Source organism: Thamnophis elegans, chromosome 6 (assembly GCF_009769535.1).
Source record: "Thamnophis elegans isolate rThaEle1 chromosome 6, rThaEle1.pri, whole genome shotgun sequence".
NCBI lineage: Eukaryota > Metazoa > Chordata > Lepidosauria > Squamata > Colubridae > Thamnophis > Thamnophis elegans.
This window is the reverse complement of record NC_045546.1, coordinates 488,664-509,850: the sequence shown is the minus strand read 5'-3', so window position 1 is coordinate 509,850 and position 21,187 is coordinate 488,664. Positions and strand designations below refer to the sequence as shown.

At 52.8% G+C, this 21,187-nt stretch overlaps 3 protein-coding genes and 1 pseudogene across 3 annotated transcripts; 1 reads left to right on the top strand and 3 right to left on the bottom strand.

Moving 5' to 3' along the window:
- Positions 1-3,539: 3,539 nt before the first annotated feature.
- On the top strand, positions 3,540-3,953 carry LOC116510201 (olfactory receptor 52K2-like). Its single transcript, XM_032219673.1, has one exon. It carries the CDS (start codon positions 3,540-3,542, stop codon positions 3,951-3,953), a length of 414 nt encoding a protein of 137 aa, XP_032075564.1.
- A 4,199-nt stretch (positions 3,954-8,152) lies between these two features.
- LOC116510055 (olfactory receptor 52D1-like) lies at positions 8,153-9,553 on the bottom strand. Its single transcript, XM_032219423.1, has one exon. It carries the CDS (start codon positions 9,256-9,258, stop codon positions 8,191-8,193), a length of 1,068 nt encoding a protein of 355 aa, XP_032075314.1. The 5' UTR covers positions 9,259-9,553; the 3' UTR covers positions 8,153-8,190.
- A 2,398-nt stretch (positions 9,554-11,951) lies between these two features.
- LOC116510056 (olfactory receptor 51E2-like) lies at positions 11,952-14,539 on the bottom strand. Its single transcript, XM_032219424.1, has 2 exons — positions 14,444-14,539; positions 11,952-13,162 (listed from the first exon to the last, which is right to left on the bottom strand). Exons 1-2 carry the CDS (start codon positions 14,454-14,456, stop codon positions 12,162-12,164), a joined length of 1,014 nt encoding a protein of 337 aa, XP_032075315.1. The 5' UTR covers positions 14,457-14,539; the 3' UTR covers positions 11,952-12,161.
- Positions 14,540-17,128: 2,589 nt separating this feature from the next.
- On the bottom strand, positions 17,129-18,118 carry LOC116510199 (annotated as a pseudogene).
- Positions 18,119-21,187: the final 3,069 nt, after the last annotated feature.

Here is a 21,187-nt window from a genome sequence, read left to right as displayed (position 1 = left end):
AAAAAAACCTGATGTGGTCTCCTTAATCCTGTTACTCCTTCGTTTTCTGGACTGTCATTCCACATAAAATCAACCCAGGTAAGAGAAGTTTAAGGAAAAACTTCCTAACAGTGAGGACAATTAACAAGTGGAGCAAATGTTGCTTTCAGAAATCGTGGAGGCCTTTAAGACAGCCGCTTATCTGAAATGGTCTCGGGTCTCCTGCTTGAGCAGGGGGTGGACTAGAAGACCTCCAAGGTCCCTTCCGGGTCCCTTCTATTCTATTTATTCTATTCTATTCTATTCTACCCTACTCTACTCTACTCTACTCTTCTTCTAACATAGGGTGTATGTATATATTGTAGGAACACAGCCGATATATCTGTTTGAAAATGCTCAGGCATAAATATTCTACAGGTAGTCCTCAACCTACGACCACAATTGAGCCCAAAATTTATGTTGCTAAGTGAGACATTTGTTCAACGGGTCCTGCCTCGTTTTATGACATTCCCTGCTAGACTTGCTAACTGAATCACTGCAGTTTTAAAATTAGTAATACAGTCGTTAAGTGAATTTGGCTTCCCCGTTGCCTGTCAGGAGGTCACAAAAGGGAACCACGTGGCCCTGGGACACTGGGAGTCGGCTGCCAAGCATCTGAATGTAAATCAGGGGACGGCCGTAAGTGTGAAAAAATGGTCACGAATCACGTTTTTTCAGTGACGTAATTCAAAGAGTCACTAAGTGATCTGTTGCAAGTCGAGGACTTTAGCTGTACATGCAGCTAAATCACACAGGTATTAAAAAACGACTTTACCAGGTGAAAAATCTCACCTGGCAGGATTTTATCCGTGGTTAAGAAACGATTCCAACAAAGCCCACGAGGTGGCAGTGTGGCTTCATTTACTGAGGTTCCAGAGCAAAATGTGGGAAGTTTTTTTTAATGGGATTTAAAAGAATTGGAGTTTAAATTTCATGGCTTCAATGCCTCCGTTCCCCATCAGCTGTTTACTCTCTCCCACGGTTTTCTTTTATTCAGGCTTGCAAGGCTTCATAATAAACCTTGGGGCTAATACCTTCATTTACTAATTTCTTACCAAGTAAATCTGAGAAAGTTCTGATTATTATCCTTGCCTTCTTACTCCCACCCCCTCTGCTGCTGCGTGACTGAATTTATGACAATCTTGGTCAAGTCAGGAGTTAAATAAACGTCTCTCTTTCTGGAATTAAAGATGGGTAGGAAATCACTCAAAGGTTTATTATGACTATTGTTGGAATACTTTTCTCTGGCCTTTCCACAAGACAAATGCTTGACCTTTCGGACAAGACCTGTGGGGGGGCTCCTTCCCTGAGGCAACGGCCCAATCTCTTGGCTGCACCTCCGCCCTCTCCTGCCTCCTCTTACTCCTCTTGTGGCATCACCCAGTCAAGAAGAACGATGCCAGCTGCGTCTGGCGCATGATTGATGCCTCCCTGGCAGACTGCCAAGGGAGTCACAGACTTGGAGTTGCCCCAATATGGTTTTCAGTATTCCTGAGTGGACGTGGCTTGGAGAGCTCAGGGGTGGAATTGATGATCAGCAGTTGTGGGAATGGCAGCCAATTGGGGGTGGGTGGTGAAAGGGGGGGAGGGGAGGGGGGTGGGTGCTATACTGAGGCTTTTTTCCAGCTGCAACTCCCTATAGCGGTTGCTGGAGAGAGGTGGGGGGATTGGGGCTCCCCACATTCTGTCAGACCTGTCCCAGCCCGATCTCTGAGGAGAGAAAGACCCTCAACTCCAGGGGTCAGTCGAAGTGGGAGGTCCTTTTACTAAAAGATGCTGGTTGCAAGAAAGTCGGGCTAGAACTGAACTTCCCACGCTCAGAAGATACAGAGGGTCTCCCCAAATCCCAGCCCTCCCTCCCTCCCTCCCTCCCTCCCTCCCTCCCTCCCTAGCCAGCCTCTCTTTAGCCAATGAGGCTCTGCCTGGGTGTTTTGAGAAGGCCGAGATGTTTGGGGCAAGGCACATTCTTTCTCGGGCTCTGTGGTCTTGGGTGCTGCTGGCAGAAACAAGTAACTCTCCAAGTTGTCTTTCCCCATCCTCCCCATTTCTCATCACATACATGTTTATTGCCCATTTATTCCTTCCTCCCCACTCCGGGGCTCCCTCCCCCCCTAGCCTTCAATGGCAGACCCGGCACACGGATGCAGTGGAGCTGGGGGAGCGGAAAGGCTGATCCAGCCTCATGGCTCTTATGGAAGCAAACTGGTACGGAGACTGGTTTCTCCTTCCAGGAAATCTTATTTATCCACAAACCCAGCTTGGTGTCTTTGGATGGAGTCTGGCTAAGTCAGGCCCAGGTGGAGCCTTCGCTCGGAGGGTGTGGAGGCAGCGCCAGCCGCAAAGTCCAGGTGACGTGTCGGCATTTGCGGTTGCCTCTGTGCGCCCCCCCCTCCTTTCAACTTGGCAGGAGGAGGCGGGGGGGGGATTGTCCACTTTGGGAGCCAATGACTGCTCTTCTCCCATCAGCCGACTAAGCCACAAGAGCTGTTTTCGCACAGGGAGCCCAGGAGACCCATTAAAAGTGTCTAAAGTTTCTTGGATGCCGAATGAGAGGAAACGTCCAGGGCTTTAATTACTGGGCTCTCTTGCAAGACTCCCTGGCGGTGGCCCCCTCGGTCCAGCAGGCGCTCAGGAGGGACAAGACATTAACTGTTGCAGGATTCCAACCACCGCACAGCCTCCCCTGGGGGGGTGGGGCGCACCTTCAAGGGGGGGGGGGCAGGAGAAGAACCTGCTGGCCTCGAAGGGGTCTCTATGCCGCCAAGATGCTCCCTGAAGGTCCAGGAGACCAGAAGGAGGAACGTTTGAAGTGGCCTTGTTTTCTGCAGAGCCCTTGGAAGGCTCCGGACAGGCTCTCCAGCCACGGCTGCCCTCCCAGCTCCTCCCAGGAGGATCATGGCAGCTCTTCTGGGCAGTGGGCAGCTGGGAAAAGCCGTTTCCATGAACAAAGCTGGCTCAGTTTTCCTTTTTGTTGCTACCAGGCTGAAAGCAAGGATTTTGCAAAGCCCCCCCCCACCCCCACCCCCGATTGTCATATCTGTGCCTCCTCCACATCTCCAAAGCTGTCAGTCAAGGCAGAATGGAGAAAGACTCAGCCAAAGATCATGGCTCAGATTTAATTCAGCAGATTCAGGGAATAGAAACCATTCAGATAGCTGTGGGTGTGCTTGGCTTTGTGAGCAATGTAGAACATTTGTTCTACCTCTCCACACCCCATTATATCTATGCGTCCATCTCCCCCCTCCCTCTTGGTGGTCATCAGCACGCAGGGTGCCACACCAAACCCACTTGGGTGGCACTTAGAAAATTAAGAAAATTTCCATCTGCCAACCCCAATATTGCTTGGATCAGCACAGAGACGATGCCAGGGCATTACGACATCCCAGGAAAAAAAACCCCAATGTGAATGAGGTTTTTAACACAACTTAAAGAACAGACAGCTGTGATTTATTTAAACAACACCAACAACAATAAACACAATAACACCCCCCCCCAAAAAAGAGAAATATGTCAAAAATCACATGGCCGTGGTGAGGCTGGCCTGTTCCAACACCCGCTTCACTAACATTTACGGGATCTTCGGGGCCCTCCTGGTCGTTGGCTTTGATTTGAGCTTCATTGTGCTGTCCTACGCCAAGATCCTGCAGGCGGTCCTGAGTCTGGCTACCAAGGAGGAGCAGCACAAAGCCTTTGGCACCTGCCTGTCCCATGTCTGCGCCATCCTGATCTTCTACGTCCCGGTGATCCTCTCCTCCTTCCTACACAGGTTCAGCTCCCATGTTCCCACCTACATCCACATTCTCCTGGCTAACTTCTACCTGCTCTTCCCGCCAATGATGAACCCCATTATTTATGGGGTGCAGACAAAGCAGATCCGAGAGAGGGTTCTCCACCTCTTCTATCCCCAGCAGCTGTTAGGAAAGGCAGCCTTGTAGAGGAGCCGCCTACTCATGTTCATATCCATATGCAACATGTACATGTGGCTACTTCCTTCTCCACGCCTTCCTATTCCTCTGGAAGAGCCTCTGGCAGGCAGCCTCCACCTTCCCTACTGCTAGGACCTATGAGGCCCCCAGGCCTTGCTCTCTCCGTCACTGCAACCGGCCAAAATAAGGAGAAAAGTCTCCTCTGCTGGGACTTGTTTAGCAATAGCAATAGCAATAGTTAGACTTATATACCGCTTCATAGGGCTTTCAGCCCTCTCTAAGCGGTTTACAGAGTCAGCATATATTGCCCCCACAGTCTGGGTCCTCATTTTCCCACCTCGGAAGGATGGAAGGCTGAGTCAACCCTGAGCCGGTGAGATTTGAACCGCTGAACTGCTGATCTAGCAGTAGCCTGCAGTGCTGCATTTAACCACTGCGCCACCTAGGCTCTTCAAAAGGACCTCTGGTTTATAGTCAATATAGTCAACCTTGAGCCGGTGAGATTTGAACCGCCGAACTGCAGAACTGCAGTCAGCTGAAGCAGCCTGCAGTGCTGCATTTAACTACTGCACTACCTTGGCTCTCTTCCTCCCTTCCTCTTATTCCTTTCTCATTCCCTTCTCATTTCCTCCTTCCCTCCTCCCTCCCTTCCTTTTCTTCTTTCTTTCAGCCTTCCTGTGACTTTCTCTCTCTTTCTCTTTCTCTCCCTCTCTCCCTCTCTCTTCACCCAAACACTTCCACTACACACACAATAGCAATAGCAGTGAGACTTATATACCGCTTCATAGGGCTTTCAGCCCTCTCTAAGCGGTTTACAGAGTCAGCATATCGACCCCACAGTCTGGGTCCTCATTTTCCCACCTCGGAAGGATGGAAGGCTGAGTCAACCCTGAGCCGGTGAGATTTGAACCGCTGAACTGCTGATCTAGCAGTAGCCTGCAGTGCTGCATTTAACCACTGCGCCACCTAGGCTCTTCAAAAGGACCTCTGGTTTATAGTCAATATAGTCAACCTTGAGCCGGTGAGATTTGAACCACCGAACTGCAGAACTGCAGTCAGCTGAAGCAGCCTGCAGTGCTGCATTTAACTACTGCACTACCTTGGCTCTCTTCCTCCCTTCCTCTTATTCCTTTCTCATTCCCTTCTCATTTCCTCCTTCCCTCCTCCCTCCCTTCCTTTTCTTCTTTCTTTCAGCCTTCCTGTGACTAGCAATAGCAGTTAGACTTATATACCACTTCATAGGGCTTCCAGCCCTCTCTAAGCGGTTTACAGAGTCAGCATATCGCCCACACAGTCTGGGTCCTCATTTCACCCACCTCGGAAGGATGGAAGGCTGAGTCAACCCTGAGCCGGTGAGATTAGAACCGCCGAACTGCAGATAACAGTCAGCTGAAGTGGCCTGCAGTACTGCACCTTAACCACTGCGCCACCTTGTTTGGTTGCCTCATCTATGAAGCCTCTGAGCCTGCTGTCAGATCTGCCTCCACTTGGGCTTCTAAAGGTAAAGGCGATCCTTAGCTCCATTGGTTGGGAAAAGTGGTGGAGTTGAGTAGAAGTCAAGTGAATGACAGTCATGAATGGAGAGTTTGTGCCAGTTGGCTTTCCTCCCTTGCTCCCTTCCCTTTCTTTGTCTCCCGTTGTCCAGTCAAATTTAAAAGAGATGGTTTGGAAGCAGGTGGATGTTCTTCTCCCAGGGAGATGGCCTTGAAGGCTTGGTTGGTTCTCATGGAGAAGACTTCTCACAGTTACGTCTCACTTTCCCGCAGGCCCTCGGCCCCTTGCCCGCCCTTCCGGCTTCCCCCCAGAGCTCATGGCAGATTGGCAGGGAGGGGGCAGTTCAGACGTTGGCCGCAGGGCCAATAGGAGACAGAAAGGAAAGGGAAGGGGAAGGGCCTCCACATGCAGTCCCTGGTCTCTTGCTATTGGATGGGTCCTGTGAAGCAGGACTTCTAGGGCTGGCCCAGCACCGACAAAGAGGCGGAGTCCGATTCTCTCTGAGTCACATGTTTATTCAAATCTTGATAAAGGTCCTACCATTAAGGTGCAGGAATCTACCCAGACTTCTTGCCTTCCCCTGGAAACGACCAGATAAGGATTCGTGGGTTTTGGAGGAAGTCAAGCTTATGATTCTGGTGGCTGTGCAAAGACTCCAAGCTGGGCCCTCACTTGACCCCCTCCTCCCAGCCTAGCTGGCAGTTTCCTGGCATCAGCTGCCCGTTGGCCCTGTTGAGGGTGGCCTGTCCCTTATTGGGTAGGAAGGTCTCCTAGAATATCTCCTGGGGTCTTGTGAAGATTATTCAGGCTCTCAGATCCACTTTATCTCAGACTCTGATACAGCAGAGCAGGCCGAGGTTCTTGGATGTACAGTCTGGTCATCAGAGGGGGCATTCAGCGGGTTCTGACCAGTTCTGGAGAACCAGCAGCGGAAACTTTGAGTAGTTGGGAGAACTGGCAAATACTACCTCTGGCTGGCCCCGCCCCCATCTATTCTCTGCCTCCCGAGTCCCAGCTGATCTGGAGGATATGGGGATTTTGAGGTATCCTTCCCCTGCCCCTGCCCACCAAGCAGCCACACTCACCAAGCCATGCCCACCCCAGGTAATAAAAAACTTTGAATCCCACCACTGCTGGTTGTGTGATCTGGGATGAGTTGTCCAGCCTCTTCTTCAAACCCTCCAGAGATGGAGCACCCACAACCTCTGTAGGCAACCTCTTCCACTAATTAACTGTCCTACCCTGTCAACTCTGCCTTGGCATCCAATTTGATGTTTCTCAAGCCCATAGCCATCCACATCATCCTGCAAGTGGCTCTCCTGGGCGTTGGCACCATAGAGCACGAGGTTGAGCATGGCAGGGGCCATGCAGTAAATACATAAAACGGGAAGGGGCAGCCCAGCCCCCTTCTGCTTCAGAGTGGCAGGACAGGCTGAGTTGGCTCAACACGAGAGGGGATGGAGGCCAGGTCCCGAGAGGGGAGATTGGGGAGAACCAGAGGGAGGGTCTTCCCAGCCTAGAGGAGAAATGGCGATGCCTTGTTTTCTGATTCGGCTGCCAGGGAAGGAGACCTCTTGAGGGAAGTCAAGGAGAACATCTAAGCAGGCTGTGAATCACAACAGTTGGTTTCACATGGAAATGGTTAATATGGTGAACCTTCAAGGCATTTCTGGACCTCAAGAGGTGCTGCTGACAGGACAGGAAGTGAATTAGCTATTTTGCTACCTGGTAAAAGTATTTGTATGAGGACCAGAAGCTCCAGGGATGAATCCGTGAATGTCAAGGGCAAGAAATTAGGAGACCAGGCAATTGAAATGAATACAATTTTTTTAAAAAAAATAAATTTTATTAATTTTCTATTGATTACATTCCTTAGTGCTTAATAAACATTGTGTTGTCTGGATATTTAATTTGCTTAACAATACACATTTCCTTCTTACTCTTCACCCCTTTTTTCCAACCACTGGTAAAATAAGTTGCAAGTTTGATAATATTCTGTGTCTTCTTTCTGTTTGATTTCCATTGTCAGTCTGTCCATTTCTGCAGTCTAATATCTTCTTAATTATCTCTTCGCTGCTGTTAAAACATGTAATACTAAATACATTCTTTTCTTATCACATTTTTCTGATATCATCCCTAATAAAAACAGTCCAGGTTTAAAATCTACACGTTTCCCTATTATCTTTTCTAGCCATCTATGTATTTTTGCCCATTTTTTTTGTTTTAGCACAAGTCCACCACATATGATAAAATGTGCCTGTCTTTTGATTACGTTTCCAACCTTTGCTAGACATATTTTTAAGCATTTTAGCTAACCTAGCAGGTGGTAAATGCCATCTATAAAACATTTTATATAAACTTTATAAGAAGAAATGAATGCAGGTCTAATGCATGGTAGCACTTTCTACAAGAATCTGAACTACTAACAGTTGAAGCCAATAGGTGGTAGATGTGAGTCAAAGGAATTCTAGGTGGGCTGGATCTCTTGTGGGCACGAAAGGACTCCAAACATATGACATACTTGACCCGTCCTTCCCTCGGGTTCAGCCTCCTACAATGGCCTAATTAATCCACTACCTATTAAGTGAATATAGAAGAGTAGATGACCATCCTACCCACAACTATCCCTTCAAAATGTCTTAGGAGAAACGAAGGATGCGTTTGCATCCACATTGGACAGAAAGATCGAAAGACACAAAGATTGTTAATTTCACACAGCACTACTATGAGTTGGCTTGGACTCTCCTCAGACCTAAAATCTCCTGCTTCGCAGACCCAGAGCCATCAGCACCCGCACACGGATCTCCTTGGTCTTGGCGCCATAAACCATGGGGTTGAGCATGGAGGGGACCAGCAAGTAGAAGTTGGCCAGGAAGATGTGGACGCTGTGGGGGATGTTATGGCCAAAGCGGTGGGAAAGGAAGGAGAAGAGCCCAGGGGTGTACAGAATGAAGATGACTCCCACATGGGCCCCACAAGTGCCCAGGGCTTTGTGCCGAGCCTCCGAGGAAGGCAGGTGGAAGACGGTCCGTAGGATCAGCCCGTAGGAGATGAAGATGAAGGTCAGGTCTCCACCGGTAACGAGGAGGGCCACAATCAGCCCGTAGAGGTTGTTGGGAGTGGTGTTCCCACACGCTAGTTTCACTAGAGCCATGTGCTCACAATAAGTATGAGAGATATTTCGGGAGTGACAAAATCTCAGCCGCAGCAAAAGCAAAGGGATGGGTAAGACGACGACAAAGGCCCGGATAACGATGGCTGCTCCGAATTTGACCACCGTCTTCGGGGTCAGCAGGGTTGCGTAGCCGAGTGGGTCGCAGATGGCCACGTATCGGTCATAGGCCATGGCGGTGAGCGTCCCAGACTCCACAGCAGAGATGGCATGCACCATGAACATCTGCACCAGGCAGGCAGCGAAGGTGACCTCTCGGGCGTTGGCCCAGAAGATGCCCAGCATCCTTGGCAGGATACAGGTGGGCATGGCCATGTCAGTGAGTGCCAGGATGGAGAGGAAGAGGTGCATGGGCTGGTGCAGGCTGGATTCCGTCCAGATGACCCAGAGTAGGGTGGCATTGCCCAGGAGAGCCAGGGCGTAGACCAAGCAGAAGGGCATGGAGAGCCAGGTCTGGGCGTTCTCCAGCCCTAGGAAACCCAGCAGGAGGAAGGAGGTGGGAGGGGCATAGAGACTGAGGTTGGCAGCTCCTGCCATAGAAAACCTTCTCCAGTGAAGCAGATGCCCGCCTCTCCAGGCTGCCTGGGTCTCCTTGGACGTTTCGATACGATCTGCTGAATCTAAACGTTGCCTTGGTTCCCACCCCATCAATTGACCCGCAGTTTCTTTGGTCAATGTCTTCTCCTGAGTCACGGGACCTTCTGTGCTTCTGCTGGTCAGTGAGTCAGTTTCCTGCCTCTGGAGAATGACGATGAACTGGGTGTTCCTCTCGGAGGGACGAAGAACGTGAGTGATCCCACCCGGTGCTTTGTGGGGCAGAACCTAAGAATAGCCCCCAGCGTCCTTTCCATCCCCCAGTTCCTCCTTAGGAACAATGAGGGGATTTCCTTGCTGTACCCAGCCCAGGCTCCAGCACAGAACACGGGGCCTGGCTCTCCCTCTCAAAAGGGAGACTTCAGGAGGAGGAGAGCGTCATCCTGGCCATGCTTCCTTTTCTCAAGGTGCAAGGGAAGAACTGCAAAGAGAAGGAAAGAGGGGCGGAGCAGAGCTCAGCTGCTATCGGTGGAGTGAAGTGTCCCAAGCTCTGAGTGGTCCCCCCACCCCTCGTCCAATGGGATGCTCCTCTTTGGGGTTTCAGTCAGCCAATCCACAAACTCCTATTGTTTTTAAAAGGGGGGTTAAGAGGAGACTCGATAGCTGAAATGGTATACTAGGGTGTCCTTCTTGGGTGGGAGGATGGACTCAGGGACCTCCAGGTCACTTCCCACTCCCTCCTTCCGTTTTGTTATCCTGTGACCATGTCTGTCCATCCCATCAAGCCCAAGGAAGGTCTGGAATGATACAGGCAGACTAGAAGACCTCCAAGGTCCCTTCCAACCCTGTTACCCTAAGGCTCCACCTTAGCTCTCTCCTCCCATTTCATCCCTTTTTCTTATGTTGACTTCCCAAGATCAGAAGTCGGCACATTATTGAGTTACTTCAAGGAATAGAATAGACTAGAATTAAGAAGAGAATAGAAGACTAACAGGGTTGGAAGGGACCTTGTAGGTAATCTAGTCCACCCCCCCCACCTCCAAAGCAGGAGAGCCTACACCATTTCCACTGATGAAGCTCCCACAACTTCTGAAGGCAACTTCGGTTCCTGTGCTTGATGGTTCTCACTGTCCTGGTTAACTATGGTTAACTAGATTAACCATGACAGGTCCTTGGTGATTTCTGAGTTTGGTAGTTTTCAAGCAGATGCCTCATCACCCAAACTAGGTATAACATCCCCAATGCTAGTCCAGCTATGGTTAACTATGGTTTCCCATTCAGGTGTGCACCCACCTGACATCCTTTGCCGAAGAGCTGCACAGGATGACGCATTTTAAGGGGGTGCCCTGTCTGCACCCCTTCCTTAAGCAGGCTTATAATCAGGGGCAACCTTACAAGCGACTTACCTCCCGCCAGGAACTGCATTGGTTCCTTTTATCCATTTTAATATTGATTTCACGTCTTAATTTGTAATGTTGAATGCTCTAATGTGCTAATCCTGCCATTGTTTTATTCTGCTATTTATGGCATTGCAAGGCAGCCAGAGAGAGTGGAGAGCTGGGCCGCATTCAAAATTTAAAAATAAATAAACTATCTTCATCCGCATATTTTGCCCTGCTTAAAGGGGCAACACTGAGACTTCACACTCACACACACACACACACACACACACACACACACACACACACACACACTCCCACTCAACCATTCCGAGCCACAACACGGACACACCTGCGAGATGGCTACAGTCTGAGTGACCGGATCAGCAACCTCCAAAGAAGCACAGCACCTGGCGCAGAATCTGCTGGGATATATAGCTCAGGTGCCGCCAGGTAGCAAAAGGGCCGAATGGAGATGCTGGGCAGGCAAGGCCTCTCTGGGGATCTCTGGCTGCACAGATGCCCAGGTGTATACAACGTCTCCACTGGAGCCCCACGGCTCCTGGGAGTAAAATTGCCCTCTGGAACCCTTTGGCCCCCCTCCCCTCCCTTCTGCCAGAGCTAGAAGCCCTTGAGGCCCCAACAGAGGCCTTTCACGTTGGGGGTGGCTGATAGATTAAGAACATACCCCCCCTCTCCCCCCTTCTCACCATCCTCCCTCCCTTCCTCCCTCCCTCCCTCCCTCCCCATCTATTTAGCTAGCTTGATATTTTTATAGCCTTGTATTTATATTATGAGGTTTTGTGCCAATCCCCCCCCTTCCTCAGAGAGTCCCAGGCAGGGGGCACCGTTCTTCCTCCCCCACTTTCCCCTTCTACGACAACCCTGCAGGGTAGGTTGGACTGTGAGAGGGTGAGCCCCTCCTCTCTGTGGCAGCCCCTGAGATATTGGAAGGCTGCTATCATGTCTCCCCTGGTCCTTCTCTCCACCAGACTAGGCAGACCCAGTTCCTGCAACCGTTCCCCCTATGTTTTAGCCTTCAGCCCCCTAAAATCATCCTGGTTGCTCTTCTCTGTCCTCTTTCCAGAGTCTCCACATCTTTTCTACATCGTGGAGACCAAAACTGAATGCAAATATTCCAAGTGTGGCCTTACCAAGGCCTTGTAGAGTGGTATTAACCCTTCACGTGATCTTGATTCTCTCCCTCTGTTGATGCAGCCTAGAACTGTGTTGGCTTTTTTGGCAGCAGCTGCACACAGCTGGCTCCTATTTCAATGGTTTTCCACTGGGACTCCAAGATCCCTCTCACCGTTACTACTGTTGAGCCAGGTACCACCTATACTGTACCTGTGCATCTTGGTTTTATTGCCTAAATGCAGAACCTGACTCTTTTCACCATTGAATTTCATTTTATTAGATAGCGCCCAGTGTTCAAGTCTCTCATTTTTGCCATTGACGTTTCATTCTGTCCCTCCTTTGGCATCCTTGGTCAGAAGTTGGGATGTTGGCCATGGCAACAGGAAGGCTGCAAGGGCCCGTTGAAGATGGCAGTTGACTTCAGAAGCGTCCCAACTCCCTCGGCCTCCTCCTGGGATGAAGAAAGCGACTCCCGGCTTGGTTTTCTACACCCAGCCGGCTTCAGTGAGGCTCCCTGTTCCTGCTCAGCCTCATGTACTTCAAGGCCCGCTTCCGGATGTCTCTGGTCCTGGCCCCATAGACAATGGGGTTGAGCACGGGGGGAACCAGGAGGTAGATGTTGCTGGTGACGGCCTGGAGCAGAGGAGACACATCTGGCCCGTACCGGTGGATGACGGAGAGGCTGATCAGGGGCACGTAGAAGGCCAGGACCATGCAGAGGTGGGCCAGGCAGGTGCCGGAGGCCCGGAGGCGCTGCTCCCAGGAGCTCAGCCGCAGGACGGCCTTCAGGATCAGCAGGTAGGAGATGAGGATGAGCAGGAAGTCCAGGCCCATCACCAGGCTGATGGCGATCAGGCCGTAGACGATGTTCATGTTCAGCTTCTGCTTGTCGCACGCCAGATTCATCATGTCTTGGTGGAGGCAGTAGGAATGGTGGAGGGGCCTGGAGGGGCAGAAGGACAGGCGGTTGAGGAGCAAGGGCAGCGGAAGGAAGAAGACCAGCCCTCTCACCAAGGCCACTGCACCCACTTTGACCACCACAGAGTTGGTGAGGATGGTGGAGTACTGGAGCGGGCGGCAGATGGCCACGTAGCGGTCCACGGCCATGGCCAAGAGGATGGTGGACTCCATGCCCGAGAGGGAGTGGATGAGGAACATCTGGAGGAGGCAGGTCCCGTAGGCGATCTCCTTGGCGTCCAGCCAAAGGAGGGAAAGGACCCTGGGCATCGTGCAGGAGGCCAGGACCAGGTCCACCCCTGCCAGCATCCCCAGGAAGAGGTACATGGGCGTGTGGAGGCTCGGCTCGGCTTTAATCACCAGCACCACGATGGAGTTGCCCACCAGGGCCACCACGTACATGGCACACAGGGGGAAGGCCAGCCAGAAGTGGGCAGCTTCCAGGCCGGGCAAGCCACTCAAGATGAAGGGGGAGGAGGGGCCGCCCAGGCTCTCGTTGGTGAAGGTCACTGCCTGGGTGGCATCCGGAGGCCCCGTGCTCAGCTCTGCGGAAAGGGAAGAAGGCAGAGTTGGTAACCTGGAGGAGGCAGGGGGCTCCTTGCTCCCTCCCTCCCCCCCCCCACAGGAGCGCCCATCCCTGCAGAGGACCTCGGTGGGGGGCCCTGGCCCCGTGGCTCTTGGGGGGGGGGACATCAGCAGCCAGGGGGCCAGGAAGAGGGAGGCCAGTAGAGGCGCCTGACCAGCTAATCCCAGGGACTTTGCTTGCCAGAAGGTCCAAAGGGGGATCCCGTCACTCTTGGACATAGCAACCGTCATAAATGTGAGTCAGTTGCCTCTGAATGTTGCTCTTGTGACCATGGGGATGCTACAACGGTCATAAGGGTGAAAAACGGTCATAAGTCACTTTTTTCAGTGCCACTTGAACAGTCATTAAATGAGGACTACCTGGATCCTACAGGTGGTGTGTGGTGGTGGAGGGGATGGGTGGAGGATTAAAGAGACCCCCGTTCGGTTCTTCCTCAGCCATGGAAACTCTCTGCTTCACCCTCTCGCAGCCCAGCCCAGCCCGCAGGGTTGTCGCAGAAGGGAAAAGAGGGGAAGGAAGAACTGGGACTCTCTGAGGGACGGGGGGGGGGAGGGGTCTAGGCATTCCCACCTTGGACTCTCAGTGTGCCCATGAGGCGGGCGTGGGAAGAGCCACATCAGCCCCTCCCACATCGGCACCGAGAGCAGCCCCCGCCTCCCTTTCCTTTCTGTGGCCGATCGGCAGCAGAGAAGCAAAAGGAAATGCAGCAGCAGCCTTCCGATATCTGAGGGGCTGAGCCCCAAAAGACGGGGGTCCACCTCTTCTCCAAAGCCCCTGAAGGCCGGAGGAGGAGCAACGGGGGGGGGGGGCGGGACTAATCCAGGAGAGAAGCAACGTGGAATTCAGGAGAAACTTCCTGACAGGGAGGACAATCAACCAGTGGAACAGAAATTGCCTCCAGAGGTTGTGGCTGCTCCTCCATCACTGGAGGCTTTCAAGAAGAGCCTGGACAGGCCTTTGTCTGGAATGGTCAAGGATCTCCTGCCTGAGTAGGGGGTTGGATTAGGAGACCTCCAAGGTCCCTTCCAGCTCTGTTATTCTGTAAAATCAATCTTTCCTCTTTGTCTGTCTCTCTCTCTTTCTTTCTTTCTTTCTTTCTTTCTTTCTTTCTTTCTTTCTTTCTTTCTCTCTCTCTCTCTCTCTCTCTCTCTCTCTCTCTCTCACACACACACACACACACAAAGACACACCCCCAGCAAACTTGCAGAACTGAACCTTTTGTTAAATATGTGTGGCTTACCTTGTGAGATCATTTCCTTTGTCTCTCCTGGCGCAGATTTGGTGAATTAAGTCCCCCAGTGAGTCCCTTCCTTCTTTTCTTCCTTCCCTCCTTCCTTCTCTGGTGCCTTCAACACACATCCTCCATGAAGGCCCCCTGAGCCTCCTGTGGCTCCCCTGGGAAGACCCCTGGCCCCACCCAGCTCTTCTCCTGCGGAAGACCCTTCCCAGCTGCCCCACAGGAGGCCGGCTGTGTCTCTGGAGGAGCTGAGGGGGCTTTCTGCCAGCTGGGAACCAGGCAAGGATGCCTGGATGGCGCTTTCTCAGGCTCAGCCCCCTCGGGACCAATTGTCCCTGCTGGGAAGGCCCCACCCCAGAAGGGCAGGGCCCAGGGAAGGAGACGCACGTCCAGGGCTACTGTAGGGATCCGATGGGGGATGCTGAGTCTGCCTCAAGAGGGACACAATTCCCAAGCCCAGGAAGAGGATTTCCCCGGGGGGTTTCCTTCTTCAAAACCTCCAGTGATGAAGCTCCCACGACTTCTGCGGGAAGCCCCCCCCCCACTGGTTCATTGTTCTATCTGGAAACTTCTCCTTGGTTTCAGGTTGAAACCCAACTCCCCAACCTTGAGATCCTCAGCCGTCCAGGTCAGGATTGTCCCCAAAGGCAGCTGGGCTTCCATCCATCCAGAACTGAGGAAGCTCCTTGGTGAGAGGAAGGAAACAGTTTTCGAGAAAAAAAAAACCGAGAAAGGCCAATTGCCTTTGGAAAAGCAGCTTTGGGAGACCGAGTGGGAAGGCTGTGGAGGCATCTCCCACCACCAGGAGACCCTGAGGAAGGGCACGGAAGCCTAGTGCGAGAAAACACAACTCTGTGTGTGTGTGTGTGGTGCAGTTACCCCGAGTTTGCCCAAAGCCCCATCTCTTCAACACTGTAGAAGACACAGGCTTCCCTCGTGCGCCTTCCCCCTTTGGAGACTCCCCTGTCCAGCCCCCCCACCCCCTCCCCCCCCCGGCCATGGCAGTTGGTTGGAGGCCAGAATGGCTGACCAGAAGGAGGGACGTTCCCAGTGGAAATTCACCATGGAGTAATTTTGTTGGTGACCCAGAAATCCCTGGGCTTCCTTGGGAGTAAGAGGGAGGGAGGGAGGAGGGAGAGTAAGGAGGGGGGGGTGTCCCCCTTTGACCTCTCAGCCCTGCCGGTGGGTGCAGAACTCGGCATTCCCAGCCAAGGCAGGGGGGCTCCAGACAGACCCCCCCCCTCATTGGACTGTCCTTCCCTGCCCACCGTCCCTGCCAGGTGTCTGTGGAGGGGGGGGGAGGCGTTTTTGGCTGCTATCTTGACTCACCCCAGTCTTTCCGCCTCCCCCCCCCCCTGCCAGCTGCCCTTGGCCCCCCGTGAGGCATGCTGCTAGTGCCCAGCGTTGGAGGCCGTCCTGCGTGGGCCCTTCCCTCCCTGCCTGCCCCTGGACGGGCCCTGGGCAGCTCCCGGGAGAGCTTCCCCTGCAGTCAGCAGAGGCCGATGCGCTGCTGCTGCTGCTGCTATTTTTAAAGCCCAGGACGGATGGGCTGAAGGCCTTGTAAGGAGAAAGGAAGAGAAGGGCTTTTTTTTCTATAAATAAAGGGAAATAATGTGAACAGGGAGGGCGGCTGGGCTCCTCTTGGGGCTTCCTGGGGAAGGCAGGCTCAAGGGAAGAGGCAGGGGTGTGTGAGCCCCCCTGGAAGGGCAGTCTTGGAGGAAAGAGGGGCAGAGGAGATGCAGAGGTGGTGGGGGAGATCCCTGGCGGCCCCACTTAGGAGGGGCAGCAGCTCTCTGGAGGGATGGCATGTAAGTCCTCCTCCACTCCCAGGTGGGGGCTCCCCTGCCTGGAGGCTTTAATTTGCACCCCCCCCCAGCAGGGATTGGGTCCCATGGCTGCCCTACGGAGCCCCTTCCAAGCCCAGGGCTCACCACCTCTGCAGCTAAGGAAGTCCAGCTGTTTTCCACCCCCTGATAATAAACAGAAGAAGAGCGTTGGAAGGGACTTCAGTCCAACTGCTGCTCAGGCAGGAAACCCAAATGGTGGTCCAATTCCTTTTTGAAAACCTCCAGTGATGGAGCCCCCAAGAAGCCCCCAAGACTCCAGGAGGGAAGCTGTTCCACTGGTTGATGGTTCCAGCTGTCAGGAAGGTTCTTCTTACTTCTGCGTGGGATGACTCCGTGATTAGTTTCTGCCCATCGCTTCGTGTCCTGACTTCCGGTGCTCTGGAGGTTAGGTTGACCCCCCCCTCCCCTCTTCTCTGTGACAGCCCCTCAAATGTTGGAAGGCAGCTGTCCTGTCTCCCCTGGTCCTTCCCTTTGCCAGACTATAAACCTACCCAGTTCCTGCAACCGTTCTTCACCTGTTTTAGCCTCCAGTCCCCTAACCCTCTTTCTTGATCTTCTCTGCACTCTTTCCAGAGTCTCCGCGTCTTTTCTACATCGTGGTGACCAAAACATTAAGTCAACCTCAAATGGGCTGCCAGACCAAACCAAACCCCACAGCAAATCAGGGGAATTGATTCAAGGCTGGTTTGGCTCCCCAAAAGCTGAGAGGAGGGGAGGGAGAAGAGAACTCCGAGCTTCTTCCCCAACGTTGTGGGTAGCTTCTCCATCAGACTTTCGTGTAGGAAAGGAATGTTGGTCACGACAGGTGAGTTTCCGCAGCCTTCTCCAGAAACGCTTTATTTTAGCATTCTGGTCCTCCTTTTAACCTTTTAGCTTCGGCGCAATCCAGGTCCTTTTTTCTTACTCCCAGAATTTCCCAGCATAAAATCCTGTGTTGCTTCTTTGGAAAAACGCCGTACATTCCCTGCCGAATCTGCTGGGTCTTCATGCTGTACACGAGGGGCTTCAGGAGCGGAGGGACCGCCGTGGAGACGTTGGCCATCATGTGGACCAGGGGGGAGAAGGGCTTCCCCTACCGGTGGAGCAGACTGATGCTGATCATGGGGACGTAAAAAATGAGGGTAGCACAAAAGTGCGAGAGCCTTGAGGCGTCCTTGGCGGGATGCAATGTCGAGAACCGTCTTCAAAATCACCACGTAGGAGGCGAGGATGATGGCCACATCAAACCCCAACATCAGAAGCAGAAGACTAAAACCATAGAGGATGTTGACCTTGATGTCTGCACAGGCCAGCCTCATGACGTCAGGATGGAGACAGCAGGGGTGGGAAAGTCTCCTGGACCTGCAGAAGGGCAGGCGCTTCATCAGAAAGGGGACCGGGAAGCAGACCGAGATACACCTATTTTTGCCACGACGGTGTTTGGGAAGAGCGTTCGGTACCTCAGTGGCTGACGGATGGCCACCAGGCGGTCCAAAGCCATGGCCACCAGAATGCCAGACTCCAACACTTGGAAGGCATGGAGGAAGAACATTTGGGTGATGCAAGCATTCAATCGGATGTCCTTAGCGTCAAACCAGTAAACACTCAGCATAGTTGGGAAGGTGGAGACGGAGAGTCCCAGATCTGAGCAGGCCAGGATGGAGAGGAAGAGGTGGATGGGCTCATGGAGGCTCCGGTGGGTCTTGATGACGAAGAGGAGGAAGCTGTTTCCAAGCAGCGTGGAGGCACAGAGCAGAAACAGGAAGAGGGCCATCCAAACGTTCCTCTCCACTATACCAGGAAGGCCGGTCAGGAGAAAGGTGGGCAGGTTGAGGGTGCTGTTATTGGACATCGTGGTCTCTGCAGGAACAACGGAGGCAGCCGTGCTGGGAAGCCATAGAGGGAGGGGGGGGGAGAAATCCTTGTGCTCGATTTCTTTGGAAAATATCCACAGTCATTCGAAGCAGGTGAATGTCCCAGTTGATTCAGACCGGCCAGATTATGAGCGCTTACAACCTAATGTAAAGAATGGAGCTCAGCCTGGTCGTTTCCTCAGCTTCCGTCCTCCCTGGTCATCGGTGTCCTCTTCTCGTTCTAAACTGTAGTCCCTTTTCTCAGTTCTTTGCACCCTGAGCCACCTCCAGACCTCAATGCTTTAGGACTCCCGGTGGCTTTGAGTCCGGACTCTGGGTTCAAAGGCTTCCTCTTGTAGCTAGGAATCAGCCAGGCACCTGGGCATCCGCTCTGCTCTGTAGAAGAAACATACCCATTAGTTGCTCCTTATAGGACTTGGGTTTCCAGACCCTCATTTATCTCAGAACATAGAACAACAAGGTGGGGAGGGGTCTCGGAGGTCTTCTAGTCCAACCCCCTGCCGAGCAGGAGACTCTATCAGTTGCCCAGTCTCTTCTGGAAGACCTCCAGGGATGGAGCACCCACAGCTTCTGCAGGGAAACCCTTCCACCGGCGAATTCTCCTCTTCTGGCTTGCTGGCCTGGCTCTAAACGTGACCCGTCCTGGACTCACCACCGTTCAAAAAGGGGGCTGTGAAAGGGGGCTGGCAGGGCGATCCGGCCCATCCGGGTGGAGAGCGACAGTTGCTTCCTACTCGCCTGAACTTTCCGTCCCGCTGATGTGCCCAAAGGGCAGCATCAGACTTTTCAGTAGCAACGTCATTCTGTTGGGTTACGTTGGACTTTGGCTAAGAAAGGATACACAGAAAGGATCCCTTCCATATGGACCAGTGTCCAGACTGGGCCCCCCCCCCCCCCAGACTGCCCTTCCGTTCTTCCTGTCCAAATGCAGAGCTCCAGGCGCTGCACAAGGCTGCCCACGAGGAGCATTTGGAAGTCCCAGAAGGGGGGGCTCTCTTTGGTTTTTACCTTGAAGACGTTTCCCTTCTCATCCAGGGAGCTTCTTCAGTTCTGACTGAATGGTGAGGGACGGAGCATGTTCCATTCCCCTCCATGCAATCAGAACTGAAGAAGCTTCTGGGATGAGAAGGGAAACCTCTTCAAAACAAAAGAAAGAAAGTCCAGTTGCCATTTGGGAAAAACACCTTTGGGGCAACTATGACCTGGATGATGGAGAATCTCCATCTGGCCCTCAATGGAATCCCGCATACAGTTTGGGCAGCCTGTGGGACCCCCATGTTCAACCGCTGTCCTGTGAGCCCCACTGGCTGCCAGGGGGCTTCTGGAGGCCGTTCAGGCGGTCCCTTTTAAAGCCCCACAAGGCGAGGGGTTTCTGCCCACATGGCCAGATCTGTAGGTGGGGAGGGGGGGGCTCCCCATGCGAGTCCCCTGGAGCGGCTCAAAGGCCGCAGAGGATGCTGACAGGGCTGAAGGTCGCCTGGGACTCTGGCGGGGGGGGGGGATTGCTCAGCACCGGAGCTGCACCATGTTTGCTGACCCCCCTGGGGGACGGGCAGGAAAGCAGCAGCCACCACTGGAAGGCCTCTGGCGCCCCCTGCTGGCAACAGAAGGGACTGGCCCTCAAGAAGGGCTTCTCCCATGAGGAGGGGAGGCACCCTGGACCTGCCCCGGGAACAAAGATGGAGAGGAGGGGTATTTGGGGAGGGACAAGGCCTCCAGACTGCCCATCAGAGCCTCTTCTCCTTGGCCCACCTCCTCCCTTTGGCCCCAAAGCAGAGCAAGACCTCCCCAAGGGCTGGGGGCTGGAAATGGGGCCTCAAGAGACCTGGAGAGCAGATGGGTTGGGGGCCTTCAGGGGACGGAGAGGAAGCAATTCCAGGTTGGTTGGCCCATCCCATGAAACTCTGAGCCAGGAGGGAGCAGCCAAGGCCGCCATCATAAGGCTATTTGCATGTCAGCATGTAGCAAGTTAACACACACACACACACACATACCCCCCCCCCGCTGCTACAAAAATATCCTGGGAAATATTAAGAAGGTAGAATATTACATTTCTGTGGATACGAAATGGAGAAACATGTTTTAACAACTTTATTAGAACATATTCTGTGCATGATATACCAGGGAGGAGTGAAGGAAGGAGAAAGAGAAGGAAGGAAGAAGGAAGGAAGGAAGTAAAAAGAGAAAGGAAAAGAACAAGAGGGAAGGAGAAGAAGGAATAAAGGAGTGAGAGAGACAGGGAAGGAAGAAAAAAGAAAGAACGGAAGGAAAAGGAAAGACACAGAGAAGTAAGAAAAGAAAAAGAAAGAAGGAGAAAGGAGAACAAGGGAAGGAGGAAGGCAGGGAATGAAAGAAGGTAGAAAGAAAGAGGGAGGAAGGAAGGAAGGAAGGAAGGAAGGAAGGACGAAAGGAAATTTTATCTGCTAGCCGTTAATCTTGGAGATTCAAAATAGTTCTTTGAAGATAAATCTCAGCTTTTCAGTAACTTCTGTCCATCTTTTATGCTTAGCTTTTCACAGTTTTAGTTCACATTTTGTTCTGTACTTGAGCTCTTTCCTTCTATTTGATGTTTTCTCCTCCTTCCTAAAGGAATCGGTAATAAACGTCCTTGTCTCTCAGCGCTGGGCACACAGTCACGACAGGCCGATCTCTTGATATTTCTCTTCCCGTTTCCTGGCCTCGAGATGGTGGCTATCACCTTCTTTCTTCTGCTCTTTTCTCCACCCTCCGCTCTGGCCTCCTTTTGGCTCATTTCATGGGCATCCAACAAGTGGAGCTCAGGGGCAATGAATTCCGTCCCCATCCAGACGGGACTCTGAGAAGCTGGCCAGGCGCCAGAAAGCTCTGTGGACCTGGGTGCTTTAATGAGACGAAGAAAAAGCTGTGCTTCTCCCTCAACCTCCCCCGACCCCTCGAGGGCCTTGAGCCTCTTGGCCTGGGGATTTCTGACTGTGGGGCCACTTCAGGCAAGAGGTCCTTGAGGTCAAAAGAACGGGCAGCCCTAACCCTAACCAGGATGGGAGCTCAGCCAGTTCGCTCCTCTTGAA